The 27,801-nt window shown below is 41.0% G+C and overlaps 1 protein-coding gene and 1 long non-coding RNA gene across 3 annotated transcripts in view; one reads left to right on the forward strand and one right to left on the reverse strand.

Annotated features, from left to right (window-relative positions):
* On the reverse strand, nt 1-13,555 carry MORF4L2 (mortality factor 4 like 2). 2 transcript variants are annotated; one of them, XM_012787899.3, is made up of 4 exons: nt 13,451-13,555; nt 10,697-10,786; nt 2,922-3,023; nt 1-1,541 (listed from the first exon to the last, which is right to left on the reverse strand). In XM_012787899.3, exon 4 carries the CDS (start codon nt 1,515-1,517, stop codon nt 651-653), a length of 867 nt encoding a protein of 288 aa, XP_012643353.1. In that variant the 5' UTR covers nt 1,518-1,541; nt 2,922-3,023; nt 10,697-10,786; nt 13,451-13,555; the 3' UTR covers nt 1-650. The 2 variants fall into 2 exon arrangements, with proteins under 2 accessions (XP_012643353.1, XP_012643356.1); XM_012787902.2 differs by lacking the exon at nt 13,451-13,555 and adding an exon at nt 12,128-12,279.
* The window catches only part of LOC105884184 (uncharacterized), a 23,009-nt gene continuing 7,842 nt past the window's right edge, over nt 12,635-27,801 (forward strand). Inside the window, exons 1-2 of the long non-coding RNA XR_001160080.2 lie at nt 12,635-12,811; nt 13,838-13,919. This is a non-coding gene — a long non-coding RNA (uncharacterized LOC105884184). The remainder of the gene's footprint in view (nt 12,812-13,837; nt 13,920-27,801) is intronic.

Here is a 27,801-nt window from a genome sequence, read left to right on the forward strand (position 1 = left end):
TTTAGAAACAAATTTTATTTAAGATCTGAAATACAATTCCTAAAATATCAACTTTTCGAGAAAACCGTGGCTACACAATAATGCATTGCCTCTATCATGTTAGAACGTGCATTAGACTCAAATACAAAAACCATGAAACAAATCACCATCCTTCAACAATTTGAGCAAAGATAGAATGCCTAAGGAACAACATAGATGGACTTGCAGAGAGGATGGGCTGTTTTACTTCAAGCACCATAAAAAAAAAAGAGCACAAATGCATGGGTTTTCGGGTATATACATTAAGTTGAACCTTTGGCACTAGGAATCAGGGCGTTTTGTCACGTAGCATTAACACATATTAGAAAATTGTGTAGTGTCAAAGGGATAGAACCACCAGCATTCAAGCAATGTTGTCAACTAGGCAAGAAAATGTTCTACTGAATGTTTCATCTTTGTCTAATTACTGCATACACTGGTAGCAACTTTGAAATGAGAAAAGGAGCGTCACTCCTTTTATTTTCTGTTTAAAACGGAACAGAAAACAAACTGAAACATAAGCCCTGTTATACATTAACAATTTTAAAGAACATCAATTATACAAGAAAAGGACTAAGAACAAAAAGATTTTACAGATACCAGACAGATAACAGTGAGTGGTCAGTAGACCCTCACAGGGCTTTGCGGTGGTACTCAGCAGAAGCCACTTTGTAATCACTGGCAGTAAACAGAGACGCAGAATTCTTTGCCAGATATTTTAGGAAATCATGCAAGTAGCCCAACAATAATGCAAGGCTCTTCTCATCAAGGGGCGTATAGGCCAACATTGCTCCGATTCTTACAAATAATCTCAGTAGGTGTGGCGCTCCATAAACCTGGGACATCGGCGCATCAGGGTGAGCCAAGAGGATTTCAGCATACTGGGGCCTCTCAAACTTGTAGAGCAGCTGGGTGCCTAACATCACGTTGAAATATTCTTTTATTCCTGCCACGACTTCGTTAACTGCGTATTCCTTGTTATCAACATTGCCCTGTGACTTCTTGCAATTTGCATACTCTTCCAGAATAGCATCTACATTCTTCTTAGCAGGAAGTTGGAAGAGTTGCTTCTGCCTGGTAACTAAGTCCCAGTCCTCAACAAGCCATGGTTTTAATTCTTCTGGAATCTTCACTTTAACCTCCATTCTATTCTTAAATGCCTCTTCACTTTCAACAGTGGGGTCTGCCCGGGCCCTTTTCTTCCTAGGGGGCTGAGGTGCTTCGCTGGTACTGCCACCATCTCCGTTTCCAGGAGTCTTCTGTTTGTTCTTTCTGGTCTTCCTCACAGATCCTGAAGGGGGGTTCTCTGTAGAGCGACCCCCCCATCTTCCCGGGAGAGCCGGCTCAAGATTTTTCTGCTGTGGACCAGCGGTCTTCTTTCCTGAGGATGCCCCTCTCATCTTACTTCTCTGCATGTTGCTTCTAGTTGGTTTTTTGAAGTTGTCTTCCTCTGCAGATTGTTGTCCACGAGTTTGAGAAGCCTGCTTTCTGGAACTCATTCAACCCTGTTTTTATTCCAACCACTGTAATATATAAAGTATTTTACTTGGTTGTTTTTTATGGTGACCTTAAACTATGCTTCATATAAAGGCCCATCAGAACATAATACACTCTAAATCTCTTGGAATTTAGATTTCAAATCCTATTTCAGGACTCTTTATAAGTGGTTTTTTGCCTCCTTCCCCTCTCTCTGATCCTCACTACCACCTACTACTTTCACCCCACACAACTGTTTATCAGACCTGCCCATAAATTAGTTTTTTGATGTCACTCAAAAGATAGGAATATAATTTTAGAGAAAGGAATTAAATGGGGAAGAAACTATAAAAGGGAGTGGCGTTGAAATTCAAGACTCATGAGCAGGAGAAATGACAAAATGACATACCGAAGATTAATTTAGTTGACTGGGGGCAAAATGAGTAATAGTAAAGGTTCTTGTGTAAGTCCAGATAGGCCTGACCTATGGTGATGAAAGTTAAAGAGAAAGTGAAGAATACAGAGCTTATATTGAAGAACATAGTAACTGAAGGAGACCAAGGAGTAAAAGGGCCCTACAATTTCAAGCCTGGGTAATTAATGAATTAATAAAAGCAGTGATTTTTAAGGCTTAGTTTGGAATCTGCAATGAAATGATAGAACATAGATAATTCATCCATTCATTAATCTATTTGGTTAGTCATTATATATTATTGCATATCTACTACAGGATAGGTAATATGGTAGGTGCTAGGGATTCAAATATCTAAAGTGACAATTATAAAACAGCAAGGTTAATATAATGACAGTTATAGACACAGAATATTTTGGGAACAGACAAGAACTGGTACATAATACCATGGTGATTGCCTGCTGGAGGTGAAAAACTGGTGAGGGAGATATCAGTGATGACTCCCAGGTTTTGAGGATGAGTGATTAGGTCATTAGTATTATCACCAAATGAGACTGCATCTACAGAGGGAGGAAATGGATTAGAGGGGAAAGAAGTTCAGTACCGAGCCCACTGCATGCGAGGTGAGCAGTTAAACATAGGACTTGAAAGCTCAAGAGTCAGAAATGGAGGTCTGAGAGTAACCATCACATAACTGGCATGCTATGAGAGCCAACACAATCATTTGGGGAGAACAGAGGAAAAATTTCAAGTACGGAATTCTGGAAAACCTAAGGAAGAAAAATATTTAAAGGGTGAGCAGAGAAAGAATGCACAAATGAAACAAAATTTTAAAGAGTAGCCATAGGAGAATTAGGAAAATGTTACTTTGGAAGCCAAAGTAGTTGAGAGATTCGAGAAGGGTAAGAGATAATCTACAATGTAAAACGCAGCAGGGAGGCCTAGTAAGATAAACATACATATAGTCTTCTATTGTTTTTATGCTGTGTGAGATGAAACAATTCCATTGACTTACATAATCTTCCTTCTTTCCCTTCTAAGAACTCCTAGTGATTTCCCAGATGGAATCTTATTAGATCTTCTGGGATGGTCTGGAGGATGTAGTGGGAGACACAACCTAGAAAGAAAAGCAAGTATCTGCAATGAAGATGAACTTGAGAAAACACATGAGTTCTGTTGTCAGACAGATCTCTACTTCAATAAGGCTCCACCATTTACAAGTTGGGAGACCTCTAGTAAGACATGTAAGCTCTCTTAGCCTCTTTTTCTCATCAATGCAATGTGTCAAATTATCCATAGTCTTCACAGGCTCTTGTTAAGAATTTTATAAATGTGATGTACCTGAACAGCTAGTACGGTACCTTGCAGGAATACCTACACATGTGAACGCGAATATAAAGATGTTCATTGCAGTGGTGTTTGTAATACTGAAAAACCAGAAACACCTACATATTCCTCAATAGGGAAATAATGTAAAATGTGTATGCACACTACAGAAGAACATTCAAATGAATTAAGCACAGATCCATGTACTGACATGGGAAGATGTTCCACATGTATCATTAGGTAAATAGGCAGGTTGTATAATACTACAGGATCCCAAAGGGACACACAGCACAAGCAGAGAAATAAGCATCAGTCTCAGACAGTTTCTTTTGAAGTGTGATCTCATTTCTGTGCGTCTTTTACATAAGTGTATATATATAACAGCCTGTTAACCTCTGGGAAAGGGTCAATGGTGGACCAGCCTTAACCAGGTTTCTCTGGTTAACTACAACTTTCACTCACAGAAAAGGCCCATCAGCCAATCGCTAGCTTTTTTTTTTTTTTGAGACAAAGTCTCATTCTGTTGCCCTGGCTAGAGTGCCATGTGGTCAGCCTAGCTCACAGCAACCTTGAACTCCTGGGCTCAAGCAATCCTTCTGCCTCAGCCTCCCAAGTAGCTGGGACTACAGGCATGCACCACCATGCCCAGCTAAGTTTTTCTATATGTTTTTAGCTGGCCAATTAATTTCTTTCTATTTTAAGTACAGACGGGGATCTCGCTCTTGCTCCAGCTGGTTTTGAACTCCTGACCTTGAGCGATCCTCCTCGGCCTCCCAGAGTGTTAGGATTACAGCCGTGAGCCACCACGCCCTGCCCAATCTCTAGCTTTTAAGATTATGTGGGCAGGTGTCAGTAAAGCCCTAAGGGACAAATCAGAGATAGGAAATGTTTAAGAACTAGAGACCAGAATCAGGAAAGCCTGACTGGGAAGAAAAGCCTGGGTGCTAGTACTTATACTAAGCAAACATCCGCTAACTGAAAGGGCACAAAGCTCTAAGAGGAAATTAAAGGGCACCGTCAGTCTTTAGAGAGCATCAGAATCTGAATACGGAGACTGACTCTCTGGGAATCAGAAAGCTTCTGGCTGAGAGGGATACACACACACATCCTGTGAAGGATTGGTGACCACAGTGGCCAGCATGTTATGGCATTACCGCAAGCGATCACGTTTACAAAATGTTTCTTTAAAAAAAGGGCATTGGCTGCGCACGGTGGATCACGCCTGTAATCCTAGCATTCTGGGAGGCCGAAGAGGGTGGATAGCTCCAGGTCAGGAGTTTGAGACCAGCCTGAGCAAGAGCAAGACCCCATCTCTACCGAAAAAAAATAAAAATTAGCTGGACAACTAAAAAAATATATATATGTTAGCTGGGCATGGTGGCGCATGCCTGTAGTCCCAGCTACTCGGGAGGCTGAGGCAGGATTGCTTGAGCCCTGGAGTTCAAGGTTGCTGTGTACTAGGCTAATGCCATGGCACTCTAGCCCAGGCAACAACACGAGACTCTGTCTCAAAAAAATAAAAAGCATTTATTGTGACCAGGACATAAGGGGACACAGTATCTGAGAATTTAGTTAATACAGGTTGAGTATTTCTTATCTGAAATGCCTGGGACCCTAAGAGTTTCAGATTGCAGAACATTCGCATACACATAATGAGTTATCTTGGCAATGCGACCCCAGTCTAAACATGAAATTCATGTTTCATATATACATGTACCATGAAGGTAATTTTATATAATATTTTAAATAATTTTTATGCACCTGTCACATGAGGTCAGATGTGGAATTTTTTCCACTTGTGGTGTCATGTCAAGGGCACTGAAAGAATTTCAAATTTTGGTGCATTTTGGATTACATATGCTCAACCTGTATGAGTAAAATCCAGAAAGCTCATCTTGGGGCTCATAGAGTGTAGAAGTTCCATAAAACAAAGGCACTCGTTAAAAGTACAAACCAAACAATGTAATATGGCCCATAGCCAACCAGACTGTGTAAAACACTGAAGTAGAGTCAGGCTGGACAAAACTATTTTGGAAGCCACACTGGTCATAAGCGATGCCTTAGTGAGGAGGAACTTGAGAATGATAGCTGAACATGCTGCATATCATTGGTATTGACTGCATATATTCATGCATAAGAAAACTACAAAAAAGAATTCTACCTGGTTCTCATTACGGTGGGTGCTTAGTCGTTCTCTACAAATTCTTCTATCATTCATATAAAGCCCAACGTTGAATGAGACATTTATTCTATAAAACCATTTATTACTACAGAAAAAAATCCCTACACCACTAGTTAAGGTCTGGGTGCCCAGACTGAATTAAGCCAGGGAAGCAGTCTTTCTAAACAGCCTCAGCAGCTTTTATTTTTATCTGAATCTCCCACACATGGAGCAAGCAACCACTACTATGAGACAGGCATCAAAAGAAAGGGAATATCCTTTCTTTTGACATCTGCCTCCTACTTGTGATACAAGTTGTGGGTCATTGTGCTTCTGACCTTCCTTCCCAGAGGCACAACACTGCTCTATGGAGCCGAGACACATGTGCTGTGCACACTCTTCATTTAAAAAGTTGGCATTACATATATATATAATTTTTGAGCTGCTTAATCTTGGAATCTGCTAGTTTCTATCTTGAGTTTCAGGCTGTTAGTAATATTGTTTACTTAGTATACCTACTCTTCCTCCCTTTCTCAAACACTAGGGAAGTCAAGTCCCACCTCCTCTCTTTCAATAGGTAGTTCTCCAACTACCTAGCTCATGTCTCTCCCATCTCTAATACCACATGAAATTGACATTAGTACTCTGGAGCTTAGGATTTAGTTATTTAAATGTTCATGTGTTAGTTTTGCTTTTGGAGCTACATAATTCACATCAATTTGCCATGGGGCTTGTGTTACACCTATCTTTTGTCTTTCACAGCAGTACTTAGGTCCCTAGCAGGTATACAATAGTGAATCAAAGAGAGTGTGATTCAACACATGGAGAAAACAAGGGCACAAAATAGGGACAACAGTCAACTATTTTCTCACCTGCTCCCTGCAAGTCAGCTCTAGGGTAAGCCAAAAATTGAGAAAACACACTTGTTCCCATCTTCTATCCTTAATTTTACAATAGTTAACTTAATCTCTGTATAAATAATGCATTTCAACAAAAGTGAGCTCACACTGGCTATCAAATCTTATATCTTTCCTTTTTAAAAAAAATTTACTGTTACAATTAATCACTATCCCATGTTAAGGTTATAATATGCATCCATTTTGAGTTGTATTATAGATATCCCATCAAATGGGCATACCTTAATTACCCACTCTCTGGAAACATCTGGTGTGCTCCTCCCAATTTACTCTTTAATAGCCAATTAAAACATTTTGTGTAAACATTTTTTGCCTTCATTTCCTATCACTGCTAAAACTCTCAGAAGCAGATTTAGTGGGTCAAGCAGCCTAACACTTTTAAGGCTCTTATATGCTGCCAAATCACCCCAACACAGGTGCTATACCAATTTCCAATCTCACAAGCAGCATGTAAAAATGTTCATCATGCCTTATGCTCTGGCTAGCACTGGGATACTCATTTTGAAATATTTGAAAATTTGGTAAGAAAGATGGGTTTTAGGTGTAGTTTGTATTTTTTTGTTAGTGATGTTTTAACATTTCAGAAATGTGTTCACTGGCCATTTATATTTTAGCTCTTGTCCTTGCCCATTAATTTTGAGTTGGTTCTTAGTGATTTAATTTTGGGGCAAATATTTCCCCTAGGGTGTTATTTTAGTGTTAAGATTTTAAATGTTTTTATGTGATTAGTTGTATAGCTTTTCCTTCCATTTTTAAGTTTAAAAATTAAGAATAGACATTTTATATTTTAATTCCTTAATCCACCTAGAATTTGTTATGAACTGACAATCTGTATTCTTTCCCAAGTAATTAAATTTTGTGGTACAATTTCCTTTGTATACTTATAAAAACCAAACCATATAAAGACATGACCATTATTCCCTTACAACCTTTCCCAGCCCAATTCTAAGAGTTATCCTCTGAAGGAGTGTGTACACCTCCAAATCTGTTTATGTACATATTCACACAAATTAAAAACATAACTTTAAAACTCAACATGTTATATAAATATATGTATGTGAATATATACCACGCATTTACTTAATCTGTTTTGACAAAGGTGAGATGCACATTGCTCTGTACCTTGCTTTTCTCACTTACCATGGGCATCTTTTCATGTCATTACATACCCACCTCTTTTAAGTATCCACATGACATTCTATAATCTGTTGTGTACCATAATTTAACCAGTCTCACAGCACTATTTAGTGAAAGGAGTTGCTTATTACAACTTTGATGAGATAGAGCCAAATCTACCTCAGAAAGACCTATTTTAACTTGTACTCTCAACAAAAAGGAAAAAGTTTTCTTCCACACCTTCAACAACACTGGATAGAACATCTTTTTGAAGAAAAAAAGTTTCTGGGGGGAACCAACATAACATGTAATGACATTTTCATTTGAATTTGTGTGAAATTGAGCATCTTCTCATACAGTCACTGGTCATATATCTTTTCTTTTCTTTTTTGAGACAGAGTCTCACTCTGTTGCCTGGGCTAGAGTGTCATGGCATCAGCCTAACTCACAGCAACTCCTGGGCTCAAGCAATCCTTCTGCATCAGCCTCCTGAGTAGCTGGGACTACAGGCATGCGCCACCATGCCCGGCTAATTTTTTATATATATTTTCAGTTGTCCAGCTAATTTCTATTTTTTTAGTGGAGATGGGGTCTTGCTCAGGCTGGTCTCGAACTCCTGACCTTGAGCGATCCACCCGCCTCGGCCTCCCAGAGTGCTAGGATTACAGGCGTGAGCCACCGCGCCCGGCCCATGTATCTTTTCTTATATGATTATTTTTGTTCCATCTACTACTAGGTTGTCTGCTGCTGCTTACTGTTTTTTACTAATTATTAGTTTTTTTTGCATATCAGAAATATTTTTTCAATTTAAGTATGTCTAAGACTGTATGTGTATATATATCCCAATATCACAGACAAATCTGTAAATTTTTTCCTTTGTGTAGCTTTAATGTCATGCTTAAGAAGATGCTCCCAAACCAATACTATAAAAATGATCTTCCTATATTATTTCTTGGTATTTTTAGTTTTCTCAAAATATATAACTAACTTTTCCTAATATTTGTTACCGAAGACTTCATCTTTTCCTTACTGATTTGAAATGCTATGTTTATAACATTGTAAATTCTCAGAGGTAGATGGGTTGGTCTTTCACGGTACACTCTCTTCCTAAGGATTTTTGATTACTTCATTTTTAAAGGTATCAATGTCTCTAGGCCATCTGTTCTGTCAGAGTGTCTGTCAGAAGTCGTCTGATTGTTCTCACCAGCATCACTTTGATTTATTTATTACAGTTTAGAAGCATAAATGGTACCCTAGAATAGCCCTTGTAAATGGCTACCAATGCTATTTGATGCAGTATTATTTCGAAGCAGAACACTGGATTCAACTTAAAAGGCTATTGGTAGTGATTTGGCAAAATAAAATGTGGTATATATCTATAACATGGAATATTATGCTAGTTAAAGGAATGCCACTGTGAAACGCATTAGAATTCTGACTGGACATGAAGATGTCTAAGATAATTTGTTGAATAAAAATAAGCCAGTTGCAAAACAATTTCTATAGTGTGATACCATATTTGCATAAAGAAAAACACAAAAACAATATTTTATATATATCCAAATACATTTTTTAGACAGGTACATAATTTAGCAATCTAGAAGGAAATAGAGCAAACTGGTCAGAGTAGTTAACTCTAAGGAGAGTAAAAGAACTGGAAGTGGTGAGAAAAGGAAACTGAGCTTAAACTTTTTACAAGGAGATTGCATTCACATAGCAATTATGTGATTAAAAATTTATAATAAAACACATATATTTAAAATTCACACTGACTTTTTGATCTATTCTTATCCATAGATTTCACAGATGGCTTGAATTGTCAGTTAATCATCACTGTGAATCATATACTTTGTAGGCATACCATTCAGACTGGGTTCCCTCCCTCCTCCTAGGTTCTGCCCATCCTCAGAGGCTCAGGTCAAGGTCCTTTTCCTTCTTGAAGCTTTCTCTGTTTCAGGTTACACTGGCCTTTCCTTTCTCTGAGCTCCTATTGGTCAACAGTCCACCTCCCTACCTTTAGCTGGTAATCATTCTCTAAATGGCCCCATGTAAAGGGGTTTGTGTTTACACATCTAATGCATCTCTTCCACGAGGGCAGTGCCCTCCTCTGAAACCTAGCTTTCAGAAGGGAGAAAAATAAGAAGGAAAATATATTGACTCCTAAGAAAATGTAGCTGCCAGGAGACTGAAAAACCTTCATTTATCTCCTCGTGCAAGCAATAGGCCATTTGGGAATCAGACTCCAAATGCTAATATCTTTTGTGTATGTGTTTGTCACAAATAAGTGTGAATAACATCTCCTATAGTTTGTTAGAATAAACCTTTAAATGCACATACACCATGTCAGCTGCATCAATATCAATTTTCTCTTCTGGATCTTGAAACATTTCCTTTATGTTTAACAGGTGTTTTTTTTTTTTTTTTTTAAAGTCTGAGACAAAGAAGGAATGATATAAAAGCTATTACCAGACTGAATATGGTCTGATCTGTTAGCTAAAATTATAGTTCCTGGAAATTCCCTCATAAATAAACAGGATCAATATACTTAAAACCTTTCTAGATTGTTAGAACAAGGCAGAAGTCATAATTTCAGAATTCAGTTCTAGTGGTAACTGCTGCTTCTGGAAAATGAGAGAAACCAACAGTATTACATTTTTTTTTTTTTTTTTTACAATTCCAAAAAGGGATTATCCAATGCTTTTAAAAGCATGTGTATGTGTAAAACAGGATGTATCAGTACTAAGAGCCATAATTATTATTAAAGCAAGCACTTATACGTGCTAGGCACTGTCCTGGTATTTTTCATGTAATCCCCTCAACAATCCTATGAAGTAGGAACTATTCTTATCATCTCTGTTTTATGTATGATGAAACTTAGGTATAAAATGAGTAAGTATCTTGCCCAGGATCACACAGTTAAGTGGCAGAGCCAGTTTAAATTTAAACTAAATTTAAATTTAGGAAGTCAGTATTTGCTCTAAACCACTAAACTATGCTGTACATGGAATGCTGAAAACCAATGTTATATATGGATCTGTGGAACTCCTATAGGGGATCAATTGTTGTATCTTTCTTAAAGGGATGTAAGATTACACAGCCCTCTGTTGCTTATGCACTTTGTATACTGAAAGCACTAATGAATTTAGCTCCAATCTTCCCTTCTCAGAATTTCGAGCACTTATTAATCTTCAAAATATTCCTGGACAATTAGGAAGGTTATGCGATGTTATCTTGTTTGAGAACTGAGGCCAGCAGAAGGGAAGCACTTACCCAAGATTCTGTAATCAGGGATGGTTCTGCAATCAGGATCAGATCTCCTGATCCTTACTGTACAGCAAACTTAGCTTTTCTGATGGTGACCTAGAAGGTCAAACAAAAGGACAAGGAAGGACATAAAATAAAAAGATATGAGATGATGTTTTTCTTTTCCATTAGTCAATCTTATCACACATAAAGGACATCAAAGCTGATAAATAATGTGTGTTTCTTTTTCCTTTCTTGTGGCTATTATTTTCAAATTGATTATACATTTATATAATTTTTGACAAATTAATTTGTAGGTTTACAAAAACCTTTTCATTAAGGATAATTTCAAATGAATAAAAATGTGAAGGAAATATTATAAGCCTACAGGAATCCATCATCCAGCTTCAACAATTACCAACTGAAGGCCATCTTGTTTCATCTATAACCCCACCCACTGCTCCCCCCCCTCCGACTTTTATTTTAAGCTCATGGAATAGCAGACTTCTGTATTTTATTATGGAAAATTTCAAACATATATCAAGAAAAACTAATATAAGGAACCCCATATGCCTATCACTCAGCTTAAACGATTATTAATTTAGGGCCAGTTTTGTTCATCTATACCCCTCCCCATTTCCCCCTACCGCTGAGATTATTTTGAAGCAAATCTTAGTCATCAACGTATTTTGAAGCCAATCCCAGACATATTATTTAATCCGTATTTGCGTATGTCTCTACAAAAAAAGACAATTTAAAAACAAAACCACAATACCACTATAACGCCTAAAAAAATTGACATCAATTCCTAAAAAAGCATCAAATATCGAATACGTGTTCAAATTTTCCCGATGCATCTTAATCAGATTTTTACAGTTGGTGTGTTCGATTCAGGATCCAAACAAGGCCTACTCATCGCATGTGGTTTATCTCTAGCTCGCTCTCGTTCTCCATCTCCCTTTCAACCCTCCCCCCTTTTTAACTTTTCAATATGGGAAAATTCCAATCTCTGCTATTTTGAGGCAATACCCACATAGCAAATTATTTCATCGGTGAAAACTGATTTATCTCTTTTATATTCTATTTCTTCTAGAGAAGTTAATGGGCAGAAAAGGCACTATAATGATCGAAATCACGTAATTTATAATTTTTCTTAATTCTGTTACGCGGGTATTTCCATAACAATAGCTAATATCTTTGGGAGCCAGGCTTCCTATTACGTGCGTTATACGCACTATTATACATTATACGTCTCTGAGGTAGATACTATTATTATCACCATTTTACAAACATGGAAACCGAGACACAGAAAAGAACAGAAGCCTTGCCCAAGCAGGGCGTTGGCGAGCAAGAATTTGAATCCAGCTCTGTCGGATTGTGAAGCCACTAGCTAATCCTATCTATACACGACGAAAAGAGGAAATCATCGACCCTTTCTCCCCACCCCCACCCCGAAACCTGAAACGAGAATCCAGTTCTTCCCAGCAGCCGACGTGTGATCACTGCCGTTCCTCCAACCGCCATAGTAAAGCCAGGTTTCTCTGGCAACTGATATCCATAGGCAGACACGTCACCCTGGAGGAGGGTGTATGCCCTTCAGCCAATCACAATCGCCTCGTCTAAGTTTTAGAATGTTCCATGCCCAAATGATTGGACGACCGCCCCCACGTCAGCAATGACACTTCGCCGCAGTAAAGGCGGGTGCTAGCAACCTGCTTCTTCATGGTTAAGGCCTAAAACAAGCCAATCACCTTTCTTCTTTAGTGCGGATTTCAGCCAATGATGTCCGTCCTCTTAGGTCCTTGGCCCGCCCTCCAAAAGCGCGACAGCAGTTGGGTCATAAGTCTATAGGGCAGAATGTTCACGTGGCCTATTTTCACGACCCAGAGTTCCCCTGACCAGAGGTTTTCCCCCCCTCAAAAAAGGAGGCATTATGGGTTTGTGTCTCCCCCCCACCCCCACTGGGAGAGGAAGTGTCTACGTGGCCTGCGGAAATAGGATAGGCGGAAATGAGCTAAGGTTCGCGCGAGTAGGGAAGCGCTAGGTCAAATCTAGGGCCACGCCCCCGGGGCTGTTGCGCAACTCTTGGAGCAGAGGGAAAAATGCGCAGTGGGGACGTTAACGGGCGTGCGAGTGGGGATGGTGAGTGCCACGAGCGCATGGCATTTGAACCAGGGTGCAAATGCGCGAGCAAGGTCGCGTGGCCTAGGGCTCGGGGCGTGAGCGCGCACCAGCCCTCGTGGCGCCGGAGGTGGTGGGTGTGCGCAGGCGTGCGCCCCTGGCGTTGGGACCGGTGGGAGGGAGCGCGCTCGAGCGCGCGTGCGCGCGATGGTGGTGGGGGGTGGGCTGCTCTAATCAGGTTCTCTAATTCTGTATTATGTTTAAAAACTATTCTAATGAAAACGAAAATAATTAAATAATTAGGCAAGGCGACCATTAACGCAAAGGGGCATTGTTAAAAATATATTGTTCTTCCCTACTGATTTAATTTTAGACCCTAAATATACACTTTCTTCCTATGCTCTGTGCCCAAATCCCGTTCTAACCCACATCCCTCCGATGGTTAACAGCCAAACCCTCCCATCCCCACATCAGCAGCTCCAAGGGGCGGCTTCTTTCAGGTTACCCAGTATCCGCCCCCTCCTCCTTCCTGTCCTCCGTCCCCAAGTTGCGTGCAATTTTCCTGGCACAGATACAATTTTCTGGCGAGACTATCCGTATATGACAGCCTTCCTCTCCGCTAGGAACTCTGAATTTCTATGGAGGCTGAGGCTGACTTACCTTCTGATCTCCACGCACAGTGCCCTTCTGCAGGCAAATGCGCACTCGGTTAGTTTTCCAGAAAGTTCTCTGGGTGAGGTTTATACCTCTGGAGTCTGCCACTAGATGCCGCCAAATCCCAGCAAAGGATTGGCTGTTTGGTCCCTGGGATTATGGGATTTTTGTTCCCCTTCCCCCCATTCTGATTTGCTGAACTCTCTAAGCAAGCTATAGAGATCATGTATATGTTTCATTCTTAGAGAAAAGGACAATCAACTTATGTAAAGAGCCATATTAGGCAGGGGACAGTGTCCCAATATCTGAATATTTTTGCTTATTTAGTTCCTTCTTACTGAAAAAAAAATTTTTCCCTCTCCATCCCTCTCTTTTTGTCCTTGTCTTTTTCAGTCAAAGAGTTAATGAATGATCCCAGGCACTGATGCTGATGAAGATGTTTTGTCAGTCAGTAAAGATAGAAAAGAACTCAGAGGTAAAACTTGGACCCTCTTGAAAACTGATCTTCCTTTCATCTTGAAATTTTTATCAGATATGTGTTTGCACCCTGTTTTCTGTACTACTACTAAACTTAATTGTGTCTTTGGAGTCAGAGACGTAACTAATTGTAAACCTTATTCCACCACTTCCTAGCCCTGTGATGCTGGGCAAATGATTTATGTTTTGTGATCCTCAGAACTTTGTATATTTTCTATATTCTAGATGCAATGTTATACCCTTCACATAGATATTATTTTATTCTTCACAAAATCCTTATTAGATGGGCACTACTATTAATAAATCAGATGACAAAAGTCATACCTCTTCAGTTATCAATCGTATGTACTCATACACACACACACACACACACACACACACACACACACACACACACACACACGAGAGATTTTTAGAGCAGTTATTTCCTGGGTAGACCAGAAACATGAACATCACCTGAAAAGTTGTCAGAAATTCAGATTCTCAGATCCCACCTCAAACCTTTTGAATCAGAGGTTCTCACGGTGGAGTTTGGCAATCTGTGTTACTACAAACTGTTCCAGTGATTCCAGTGCACACTGAAGTTTGAGAAACACTGCTTTGAGGGCAGAAACACAATGCTTATTCTTGTACACACCACTAGAGGGTGCTACAGAATGCAAAGCAAAATAATACTTTACGGTATCTGTTTTCAGACACCCTGCATATAATCAGTCCCGTTTTACAGATTAAAAACTGATATGTAGAGGTGTCAAATTATTTTCCCAGTGCACACAACAAGTATGGGAAGCAGAATTTGAGCATTACTGGCCTTGAGCCTAAGCCTTTAACAGTACTTTGTTCAACTGTAATAGTTTGTCTTTCTGGGCCTCAGATATCTTGTTCCCTGCTTTGGTGAATATTGACTGAAATGTCAAGAAGAGGACAGGATAGCAAACCAAACAGATGGAAATATTTTGATGATTTTCATACCCTTTATCATCTCCATTCTATAATAGGATATCACACAAGGGCTCATGAGTGTTTTCCCTCTTGCTTTTTAATTTCTCAAATCTTCTCACTACTCTGCAGTTATCCTTTTTTAGTTTTTATGTCTGAATGTCTTTAATCTGTGATGGAGGAATCAGGATAGTGAGGAAACAAAGTTGTTGAAAACCTATTATGGGCCACATACTCTTATAGCTCTATACCCATTAATCTCAACAATAGGCCTATAAATTAGGTGATGGTTATCATCATCTTGTAGATGATGAAAGTGAGTTATGGAGTGTGTAATTATTTTTTATAACTCATAAATCATGGAGCCTGGATAATTCCTTGTATATCTGACCCTATTATCCTACTAACCTTTCTCTCCTCACCTTTCAATCTGGTTTAGTTACTTACTTATTAAGTGACTTTTAACAAGTTCTTTAACTTTTCTAAGCCTCAGTGTCACCATATATTAAGTGAACAAATATTTCTGCTTCATAATCTTAGATCCACACCATCTGGTATAGTAGACACTAGTCACATGCCATTATTTAAATTTAAATTAAATTAAAAATTCAAGTTGAACTAGCCCCATTTTGAGGGCCTAATAGCTACTTATGGTTAGTGGCTACCATCTTAGCACAGATACAGAGCAGTTCCATCATCTCAGAAATTTCTACTGGCCAGTACTGATTTAAAGGACATAATGTATGTAAAAGGGCCTAGCATGGTACATGTCTCATGGCAGGTGCCCAAGAAAAGTGATTTTCTCTGCTCTTCTCTTTCAGCATCAGAGCTAGGGGGTGTTCTGTTTTATTGACAGGGTCAGGAGAGGGGAGTAACTTATCCAAGGTACTATAACAAGGGATATGTCTAGCAATGGAACCCACATCTTCTGACTCTTGCTCCAGCATTCTGTCTAGTAGACCCATCGTTATGCTGTACTGAGTGGGGTTTCAAGGCCAAGGAGGTGCATAGTGTCAATTAACTTTGGAGTCAGGGTGGTAGCAGAAAAAGGCATGGGAACTGAATGCCACATATGTGCCAGGCAGCACTGTGCCCAGCTCTTTATATCTGTTATCTTACTGAATCCTCACTGAAGCCCAGAGAAGTTAAACACTCACCCCAAGTTGCTCAGCAAGTAAATAGCAAAGCAAGGATTCACACTTCTGACTTTAAAGCCCAGGCTTTTCTCATTATGCTATGATACCTCTTCAAATGTGAACACTCCCCTGTCACCTCCGCTTACTAGTGAGAAAAGGCTTCAGCAGATTCCTGATTCGTAGTAGGTCTTCAGAAAATGCGAATTACTCTTCTTTTGAATTTGTAGCTGAACCACTGTCTTCACAATCTGTTTAAACTGGAAGGGAAAGATAGCTTAGGTCAATGTTTGTTCGGCTCCAAGGCTCAAGGCCAGAGACTATTTATGGTCCCATCCTTCACAGGACACGCAATGGCTCCAAGAACCCAGTGTTGATTTTCAAGGCCACCATTAGCTCATACAGTGCCTTTGTGCTAATTAGAAACATGTGCCACCTGGGGGCAGACAAATTGCAGAGAAGTGTCCATTCCAGTGGAACAATGAGAAAAATGCTTTTCTTTCTCTGGGCTGTTGCAACTTCACCAGGGCAGTTGAAGAATGAATTTCTGTCAAGACTCATGCCCTCTTAGTTGGGCACCCTTGTGCAGGGTGCAGCCTACTCAGCATTATCTGCTGGCCTTACTTGTCTTAATGCCGTGGCTAAGGCAGCCTTCCTAGGTGTGGAGGGTAGTGGTCAGTCTATTCTGGAAAGTGAAGAGAGACACCATGTCCTCCCATGGCTTCTGGGTAGTAGATGAAATTGGTCTATTCTGAGGTTAATTTGATATTTTAAAGATTTGGTTCTGACTAGCTCATTGGATGTTTTTAAAAAGAATATTTGGTTGATGTAAAAATTAAAAACAAAACCTAATATTTCAAGGTTAAGCAAAATGGTATTTCTTTAACGAGGATGTTTTTCTATCTATTTATACCTGCCTCATTCCATAGGAATTTTGTAAAACCGGTCCAGTAACGTAGTCTGGATCAATCTGGTTTGCTAGCCTGTGACACAGGGCAGAAGATGGAAATAGTCATGGGAAAGTTTTATCCTTTTAGGAGTATCTATTCTTTTCTAGTTCTTCCCTCCTCCTGTGATCACTCCCCCACCCCAACTGACCCATCCGTTTGACAGAAAAGGGTTACTTCCAATGAACGAAAGCACTGAGAACCTGAACCTAATCAGTGACGTCCTTGGGTGACCTTGGGTTGCACCGGACTTGAGTTGCACATTAATCCCTTGTTTTTCCCTTCCTAGTTAATAGTTTAGCATGCAATTTACCAAAATTCATGGTTTCTGAACCACAGACTTTACTTGGAATGATCGTGTAAAGTCATTCGTGTTACACATCAACCAACAGATAAGGACTGATTTCTACCAGTGTACACTGACCCCTATAAGCCAGGCTATTGCCTCAGGAGGCTGCCTTAAGCTGTTTTTCCAGAGTTGAGTTTGCTTATGCTTATAACCTCCGCCTACAGTCCCCATTTCTCTGGCAATGATAAAAGCTATGCTTTTTAAAAACATCAGCTGTCGTATTATTAAAAGAGGACAAACCAGTAGTACTTAAAGTGCTGCATCTAAATTGTTGAAGCTTAAGGCTGGGTACATGGAGGTTCATTATACTGTTTTTCCTACTTTTGTGTATTTTTTTTTTTCATTTTTTTATTTTTTTTTAAAAGCCAGTCAAATTTAGCAGTGGGGGGTTGAATACCAACTTTAGTGACACTAATGTGAATAAGTTCTGATAACCCACTACCATCGGACCAGCCTTTTGTGTATTTTTGAAGGTTTCCATAATAAGATATTTTTTAAAAGACAAAAAAGAATGTTTTAAAGTGCTGCATCAGTCCTGGGGAAGAGAATGCATGTGGGTTTCTCTTTAGAGGGGTACTTATTACCCAGGAGTTGGGTGGGCACACCCTTTAGTAGGGGTATACCTTGTAAAAATCTGGGGATGGGGGTATTTTAGATTGAAAAAGCCTCTTTGCCAGAAATTCTGACAAGGTCTCCTAGAAGGGGAATCTCCTCCTGCCTGCAGTCTCCCCCTACCAAACTCCACAAGATACCTTGCCATAATGAGCCACTTAGTGAAAGAAGTGTATCATATCCCTTGGGCATTTGGGAGTCAGAGGAGCTTGAAAGCTACAGAAACAGGCTTCAGCTAATTGGTGGAAACCGTCAGCCAGCAGGCAGAGAAACACAGGCAAAGGGAATCTGGGGGCAAGAGACAGAACTAGGAGTGTCATGGGGTTGCATTGTCACGCCAGGTGAGTGCTGGAGAGGGCAAGGCTGCTAAGGAAGGATACCAGGGAGCAGAATATGTGGCAGAGGCTTAGGACCTAAGGGTATTCTTGGAAGGCTCTAGTGCCCATCTGATTTACAGTTTTCAAAACAGTGGGAAAGCGCCCTGAAGGCAAAGATCACACATACATATGCAAGCACACACACACATGCACACACTTTCAAGGACCTGGAACCTGACTGTTCAGCTTGGAAAGGCAGGTTCCATAACGTACACATTGAAAACTGTGGCTTTTTTTGGTTGCGGTTTTTACCACTTAAGAAAATGAAGGTCTTTGTACACTGCTGGGAGTGGGCAGATATGGTTGGAGAGGTGGGGCAATGTTTAGGATGTGGGGACTTCAGAGGCCATGTTTTTTCAAGGTCTTGAGTTTGAGATAAAATGATTTTGAAACAGGGGACAGAGAAGGGAGCAAGGACAGTTCCTAAAAGGTACATAGCTGAGATTCACCCAGTTGCTCTCAGGCCAGAGTTGTGGGTGGGACATCAGTGAGACCCAGACGGGTACAGCCAGCTTTCAATAGAGCTGGTCTCTGAAACTTGGCTGAGAGGACAGAGGAAGATTGATGTTTGCTCCAGAGTGGGGCTGTCAGCTGTGCTCACCGCCTCACCATGCTCCCAGCTGTAAACAAAAGTCCTGGCCCTTCATGGCACTGCAGAGCAGTCCAGGCTGGCGTAAGTCTCTGAGGACAGCTAGACCATTTTCTCATCCTGGCTGACAACCAGAAGACAGAAGAAACAATAGAAGGTGGTTGTGGGGGCAGGATTGCAAGGGGGTGAGAAGCAGTGACTAGTGGGAAGGAGCTGTCAATTTCAGATATTAGGCCTTTGGATACAAGTACTTTTAAAATTCTTGTGGGGAAAGCAGACCCCTTTCTTTGTCAGCTTCACAGAAAATAGTGAATTACTAAAGGAGGCCTGTAGGGACTCTAGTGCCTCATTCATTCATTCATTCTTTCTTTCTTTCAATGAGTACCTTATGTGCCCATCACTGGGCTAGGTCCCCTGCCTAGTGATGCCAAAGTAATAGAAGACATCTTGTAAATTTAAGGAGCTTACAGGGAGTTTGGGAATATATGTAAAATTAAGTAACAATACTAAATAGTATGTCTTTAAATGCTAAGTGACAAACACACTAGGAGTTGAGAAGCAAGAGTGGTCATATCGGGCTGTCATCAGAGAAGGTGGGGTTTCAGAAGGCTATAGAAAGATTTGGCTAGGAATAAAAAGTAGCAGGCATTCCAGGCTAGGACCAAATCATTAGTAAAAATGAGGCCTGCTTTGGCTAAAGCAGGTTAGTGTGCCGGAGCCTCTCTTCACTTCTCTCCCCCTCATGCTCCTCCGTGGCTAACCCAGTCTTCAAGACAGACTCATTTTAAATGTCACTTCCTCAGGGAGGACTTTTCTGATCTCCAGGACCAGGTTAGGTACTCTTGCTTTATGTTCCCATAGCACACATTACTCCCCCCTTTCTGAGACACCACCATTTTCACCTGGTGACCCACTCTTGTCTCCCTACAATTTGTTCTCCACACTGCAGTGAGAATTTTTTCATAAAATGCAAATCTGTCATATTACTTCCCTTCCTTTTTAAAACTCTCCTACCCCTAACACCTTCCTTCTCCTTTGCCTCCCTGGTCCTTCCTGCTTCTTTTTTTTCTTTCTTTCTTTTTTGAGACAGAGTCTTACTCTGTTGCCCAGGCTAGAGTGTCGTGGCGTCAGCCTAGCTCACAGCAACCTCAAACTCCTGGGCTCAAGCAATCCTCCTGCCTCAGCCTCCCGAGTAGCTGGGATTACAGGCATGCGCCACCATGCCCAGCTATTTTTTTCTATTTTTAGTTGTTTGGCTAATTTCTTTCTATTTATAGTAGAGACGGGGTCTCGCTCTTGCTCAGGCTGGTTTCAAACTCCTGACCTTGAGCGATCCGCCCGCCTCGGCCTCCCAGAGTGCTAGGATTACAGGCGTGAGCCACCGCACCTGGCCCCTTCCTGCTTCTTTCCCTCTGAGGGCAGGGGCTCTGTTTCTTCTTCACCATGTATCCTCTCTATTTGGCACAGTGTATGACATAATGTGGTAGGCACTCCACAAAAATTTGTGAATGAATCCAAGGGAGATGAGATAATATTGGTAGCTGAAAGCCAGCCTGAAGGATTGATCTTATGTACAAAAGGAAATGTTCTCTCCCTCTCTGTTCCTCCCACTACTCCCTCCTCCAAAAACGCAAGAAAACTTATTTATTGATCCTTTTAACCAGAGAGATTTGGCAGTATGGCCAAATGCACTTACTTTCACACGTGCAGTTGTTTATGGTACTGACATTTGTTGCTCACCTCTGTTGTTCTAAACACTGTGCTCATAGCTACAGAGGAAGGAGGCTTTCTTCATACCTTGTTGGAGCTCACAATTGAGAGAACCACTGATCACTCACTTGGTAGCTTCAAATTTCTGGTGAAGGGCTTTGCTCTACCTGGGATCAATGAAGGAGCCTTTTGAAGGTACTAGAGCCCGCAAAGGACCTCAGTCTCAGGGGTAGGCTGTCTGTAAAACTGGGGACTCAGTGAGACTCGAAGAATGGTTACCAATGCCAATTTACACTAGATTTTTACCCTCTCATAAGGAAGCTAAATGGCAGGGTAGTGAATATCTGGAAGGGTGTTCAGGTAGTAGCCATTCTTTAACCTTATTAGGCTGGGCTTACTAAGCCAAACAGGCCACCCAGGCTCACCTCTTTAGTGTCCTGAGTCAAGCAGGATGGAGGAACAAGGAATGACAGTCAAGGAATGACAAGAAAGGAATGACAGGAAAAGGAATGGGATTTTCCAATAAAAACAGAAGACCTGACCTGTATCTTGAGGGGGACTGAAACAAGAATGTAGCTCCAAGAAACTTTCCAAAGACAATCAATCAAAGCACACCGGCCCTCACCCTGGGTAGCCATTAATGGCAGGGGATGGGATTTTTAATCTTAGATTTGGATCCCAAGTGCTTGGGAGGGCAGCAAATGAAGATGTCAGAGACACAATACACATTCATCCTCTTTACATCCCCGCCTCTGCCCCAAGGAAGGCAAAAGGGAAGAAATGGATACTATTTTGTAGCTGCAGTCCTAACTGGATAACACTTGGCTGAAGAATGACACCACACAAGTTATCTATAATGGGTTTGAAGATATTAATATATTCATTAGTTTTGACCCTCTCCCCCTCCCTTGAATCCTTATCCCAGTCATGAATTTACTACCAGAATATTAGAGACGACATTAGTAGCAGATAGACACAAATGAGATTAATTTCCATGATTCATTGCTCATCTCTGTTAGGTGGCCTGGGGTGAAGAGGGTTCATACACCTGGAATTTGAAATCTAAATGAGATGGGACAGGGAGGTTTAACTCCAAAATCCATGAAGTACGTTTCATAGAAGAATAATGAATTAACAAAAAACCACATTATCTCCTTCCTTTAAGGACCAGCCCAAAGCTTAGGCCAATCAAATCATGTTAACAGATTTTGTTTCTATTAGGAAAAGACTAAAAGAAGTCTAAGGAATTTACAAAGAAACCCTGGTGAAGGAAATTCTGAATTTCTAGAATCTGGAGCTTGGTTTGACCATTTTACACCTGTAACATCATCCTAACTGTTGCCAAGATTTGTGCTATCCCCTTTCTATGGGGACTATGGACATCATATTAATAATATGGATATCAGTCAACAAATGAACAAGACAGAGGTTAGGGACTGAATGGTCATCACAGGAAGAGTTTACTCTGATGCAGATTACCTTTGGCTGTGAATTCGTTGCAGTCTACGAGTTAGAGCAGTCCCAGAAGTGAGTCTCTGAAGCGAATAAACGATGACACACTCTAGTCTTTCACTTTCTATTCTATTCTATCTTTTCACAGCTTCAACTAAGTTGAGAAAAAAAGGAGGTTTACACCTAGGGCCTGGGCTTTGCCCAGTCAAGCCCTCAGTATCTCCATGTTGTCTGATAGGCAGACCAGACTAAATTATGTGGGATGGCCCTTCCAGCTCTGTTGTGCCAGGTCCTAGAATTCTAAGACATTGTGACCTATTGACCCAGTTGTATTATGGGAAACCCCATGAGTCATTAGTTTTTTAAAAGAGCCAACTGTTTGTTTCCCAAAATGGAAATAGTGGTGAGAGTTAAATACAGTCAAGATAGCAAATGTGTTGCTTGACCAATGGTCCCAAGCATTCTTGCCCTTCTGATGGTTAGGGCTGTCTTTACAACAGTGATTCTCATTGCCTGAAGTAGTTAGGGATTAGCTTTAAACTGAGGACTGATAAGACAGAGATCCTGAAGCAAGCACTGTCAGTAAGTGTAAGGGGAGGTAGGGGGACAAGTATTAAGGACTTCTGTAGGTTGATAACTTGAAGAGGGGCTTAGAGTCAGAAAGATGTGCAATTGTTAGATTCCCTTGTCATGACTGCCCTTCATTTCAGCCTATTCTCGAAAAACAAGGTCTTCCTTATACCATTAGCCAAATATTAATAATACAACTGTAACACTCCTTGACCTATAAAATGCCTTACATTAATAGTTGTAGATAATGCAGTTTTTTTTTTTTTTTTTTTTTTTTTGAGACAGAGTCTTACTTTGTTGTCCAGGCTAGAGTGAGTGCCGTGGCGTCAGCCTAGCTCACAGCAACCTCAAACTCCTGGGCTCGAGTGATCCTTCTGCCTCAGCCTCCCGAGTAGCTGGGACTACAGGCATGCGCCACTATGCCCGGCTAATTTTTTTTTTTTATATATGTATCAGTTGGCCAATTAATTTCTTTCTGTTTTTTATAGTAGAGACGGGGTCTCGCTCTTGCTCAGGCTGGTTTTGAACTCCTGACCTTGAGCAATCCGCCCGCCTCGGCCTCCCAAGAGCTAGGATTACAGGCGTGAGCCACAGCGCCCGGCCGATAATGCAGTTTTGATTTTCAATTTTTTTTCTTTTGAGACAGAGTCTTGCTCTGCTCTGGTGCCTGGGCTAGAGTGCAGTGGTGTCAGCCTAGCTCATAGCAACCTCACACTCCTGGGCTCAAGTGATCCTCCTGCCTCATTTTCCTGGGTAGCTGGGACTACAGGTGCGAGCCACAATGCCTGGCTAAGTTTTCTATTTTTTGTAGAGATGGGGTCTCACTCTTGCTCAGGCTGGTCTCCAACTCCTGTGTTTTTAAAAATTTTTTAAAGAAGCAGTAGACTCTCTTCTTGTCCTCCCTCCCCATCCCAAATAAAATATTGTGTTGGGCCAGATGTGGTGGCTCACACTTGTAATCCCAGTGCTTTGGGAGACTGAGACAGAAGGATTGATTGAGGCCAGGAGTTCAAGACCAGTCTGGGCAACAAAGCGAGACCCTGTTTCTAGCAAAAAAAAAAAAAAAAAAAAAAAATTATGGTGAAGCATATATATAAACTGAAAGTGGAGTTACTCTGACTGAAAGGTTTGTATATGTGTGTGGGGTGGAGGGTGTGTGTTGCAACCTGTTAAATCCCTTGCCCAATAGATAAGGCATTGTACTGTATTGAAAAATAGGAAACCTGCATTTTGGTTTTGTTGTGAGACTTGAGTAAATCCCTTAACCTCTCTAAGCCTCATTTCCTCACCTTTTGCATGGTTATGTGGTTATCTTACCTCAAAGGTTTGCTTTGAGGATGACATGCCACTTAAGTGCTTTGAAGAGGAAAAAAAAAAATACAAGGATGGTTATTACCTTGATAGTATGGTCCTTCAAGATACAACCCTTGCAAAGAAAGTATAGTTGGTGAGAACTTGCACTACGATTAGGTAGTTAAAAAGTTTTTTTGAACTACAGTGCTCATTACTTAAAAAAAAACTTATCTAGCATTTCATCATTTCATGCTGTGAACTTGGTATGGGGAATACAAAGATAAGTACATTATAATCCTTGACCTCAAACTCATATTTATGTGTAAGGGAAATAGACAAAAGAACACTATATAATCTTATAGGTATAAATATAGACCTACGTAGAAGGCATTATCAGAGAAACTGAATCTATCTGGATGTTGGGGTGATAGATTTTGAGACTGCTTCTCAGAAAACATGATGTCTGGCTAGAGTCTTGACAGATGAGTAGAAGTCCCTCAGGTGGTCAAGGGAAGGCATTTAAAGGCTAGGGAACAGCATGTGCAAAGGCACAGAGCATTAGACAGGATGAGTTGCTGAGTTCAAGAATCTGTGGGTGGACCACATGGCCAAATGCAGGGCGCATTGAGGGGAGCGATGAGAGAAGAGGCTGGGGCACTGGCACAGGCTTTTTCCTGAGGCAATAGGGAGCTATTGAAGGATTCAAAGCAAGGGAATGTCATAAATAGATTGTTTTAGAAAGGTCAAATTGGCAATAGTGTGGAGGATAGGAAACCATACTGGAGTCACAGATTGAGCCAAGACGAGGTCAGAGAGGATAGAGAAGGAGGAAGAGATTTCAGAAGTATTTGAAAGGTCAACTCAACAGGACTTAGTGATTGATTTTTATCTGAGGGCTGTGGAAGGTGTTGTCAAGGATGACTCCCAGGTTTCTGGCGTAGGTGACTCATCAAGATTGAGAAGATGAGCAGATGAGGTGGCAGAGAAAGTTAGGAGATTATGAGTTGTTTGGCTCTTGAGGTACTCATGGGATGGAGGTGGAAACAAGGGAATCATCAGCATACGGGTTGTCACAATCACGGAACTAGCTGAGAACAGTCAAGCAGTAGGTATGCGACGAGAAGTGAAAGCCAGGGATGAAATCCTGGAGAATAAGAACACCAAGAAGCAATGTCCAGAGGGGCAAGAGAAATTAAGAGAATGACAGCCATGGGAGAAGAGAATTTCAAAGAAGGTGTGACAACTCTGACAAGGTTCCAGAGAGGTCATGAAAGTCTAGGACTTTAAAGTGTTGACTTGATAGAGCAATTAAGAAGGTAATGTGAGGAGCATGGTGAAAGCACCCGAGGTGGGTAGGGAGAAGAAGGCAGAAGATTACAGTGTGTTAGGGAGTAAATGGTAGAGGTGACTATGGAGAAATGGCTAATAAGGACATTTCTTTTAAGAAACATGGTGGTAAATGAAGGAGGGCAATAGGTCAATAGACCTATTCAAGATCAAATGTAGAAGGCTGGACGCGGTGGCTCACGCCTGTAATCCTAGCACTTTGGGAGGCCAAGGCGGGCGGATTGCTCAAGGTCAGGAATTTGAAACCAGCCTGAGTGAGACCCCGTCTCTACCAAAAATAGAAAGAAATTAATTGACCAACTAAAAATATATATAGAAAAAATTAGCCGGGCGTGGTGGCGCATGCCTGTAGTCCCAGCTACTCGGGAGGCTGAGGCAGTAGGATTGCTGAGCCCAGGAGTTTGAGGTTGCTGTGAGCCAGGCTGACGCCACGGCACTCACTCTAGCCTGGGCAACAAAGTGAGACTCTGTCTCAAAAAAAAAAAAAAAGATCAAATGTAGAGTAGTTTTTATTTTTATTTTTTATTTTGAATAGGAGAGACTCTCTTCTTCCTTCTTTTCTCTTCCTCCTCTTCTTCCCCCTTCCTCTTCCTCCCTCTGCTTCTTTTCCTTCCCTTCCCTCCTCCTATTTCTTCCTCTCTCTCTCTGAAAAAGCTTAGGCTCAAAGAGATTAAGTCATTTTCCATGTTTACATAGTTTGTAAGCATGTTTTATGCCAGCAGGAAGAACCCAGTACAAGTTAAGAAACTGAAAATATAAAAGAGAGGTGATTTTACCTTGATCTTTTTTGTGAATGTGGGCTCAGCAAGATGAGACCCACAAAATGGAAATTCAAACTTCCAAACAGTCCCATGTGTTAGAAACTGGACAGGTGTAGAAGAGAGACTATGTTGATATAGTCTGTTCATGTCAGAGCTAATTTTTATTGAACACTTACTATGTGCCAGGCACTGAGTTAAGCATTTTACCTGCATTGTCTCATTTAATTCTCACAACAACCCTGTGAATTAGGTACTATTATTGCCTTCATTTAACAGATGTGAAAACCAAAGCACAGAGAAGTTCAGTGATTGACTCAAGGCCACATAGTTACTATGTGCTGGATCTTTCAGAGCCTTCACATATCTGTTTTTTATTTTTTATTTTTATTTTTTTGAGACAGAGTCTCGCTTTATTGCCCAGGCTAGAGTGAGTGCCATGGCATCAACCTAGCTCACAGCAACCTCAAACTCCTGGGCTCAAGCAATCCTGCTGCCTCAGCCTCCCGAGTAGCTGGGACTACAGGCATGTGCCACCATGCCCGGCTAATTTTTTTTATATATATTAGTTGGCCAATTAATTTCTTTCTATTTATGGTAGAGACGGGGTCTCGCTCTTGCTCAGGCTGGTTTTGAACTCCTGACCTTGAGCAATCTGCCCACCTCAGCCTCCCAGAGTGTTAGGATTACAGGCATTAGCCACCGCTCCCGGCCCACATGTCTGTTTAGAGGAGAAAACTGAGGCCGAGGGAAGTGAAGTCATTTTTCCAAGAGTCCATATCTAGTAAGTGCTGGAATTGTAGTTCAAACCCAGGCTCTGTTTGGTACCAAAGCCACCACACTGTTTTAATCACTACACTGTCATGAATGGAAGCTATTAAAATAGAGAAAGTGGGTATATTTTTCTAGATCCAGCTCTGTAAGGCAAAATGTTCCCTGAATTTAGATGATGGTGAGAATTTGCCCTTATTCCAGGGAATTGATAGTGAGAGCATGTACTTCCTCGGTAATGCACCACACAATATAATGCAACCGGGATATTTGTAGAAAGCCTCATGGTGAAAGCAGAGACTGGGAAAAACAGAGCTACTCAGGCAGGATGACAATGGCTGATTTCTCATGTGACTTCTTCAGGTGGCTCCATGACATCAGACTTACTTCATCATCCTTCCATGAAGAGAATGCTCTGTGAGGGAGAGATAGCCTTTTGGCTCAGATGCCCTTCTCCCTTCTGTGATCTAAGATTTGCTAACAAGCTGTTCTGATGCCACCAGCCCAAGTCTGTAGACTGTAAACGTTATCCCAGTTGTGGAGTGTGATGTAGCAAAGGGCATGAGGCTGGGAAGAGCAGCTCAATCGCTACCCCTTCAGAGATACGTGGCCCTCCTGTGGGAACAATGTGTAGAACAGGCAGAGACAGGTGGCTGTACTGCCAAAATCCCCACTACTGTACTCACTTGTCACTGCCAGGGACAAATGATATCTGGTGATTGGCTTTTGAAATAGAGCTTGATACTAGTCTTCATATTTGGAGCATTATTAATGTTTAATCAGAACATTATCATTCTCAGTCCATTGATGCAATTTACAAGGTTTTACTGTCTTCTTAACTTTGGTTCTATTACATATAAAGACCAGTTAGTGCGTGCCTGTGTGTGTGTGTGTGTGTGTGTGTGTGAACTCTATCAGATTTTATAAGATCTCTTCCAGGTCTGTTTTTCTGTGATCAATAAGGTAACAGAAAGAGAATGAGCAGAAATGTGGTATACACTAAATCAAGTGGAAAGTCATGCTATCATTCTAC

This window comes from Microcebus murinus, chromosome X, assembly GCF_040939455.1.
Source record: "Microcebus murinus isolate Inina chromosome X, M.murinus_Inina_mat1.0, whole genome shotgun sequence".
Classification (NCBI taxonomy): Eukaryota; Metazoa; Chordata; class Mammalia; order Primates; family Cheirogaleidae; genus Microcebus; species Microcebus murinus.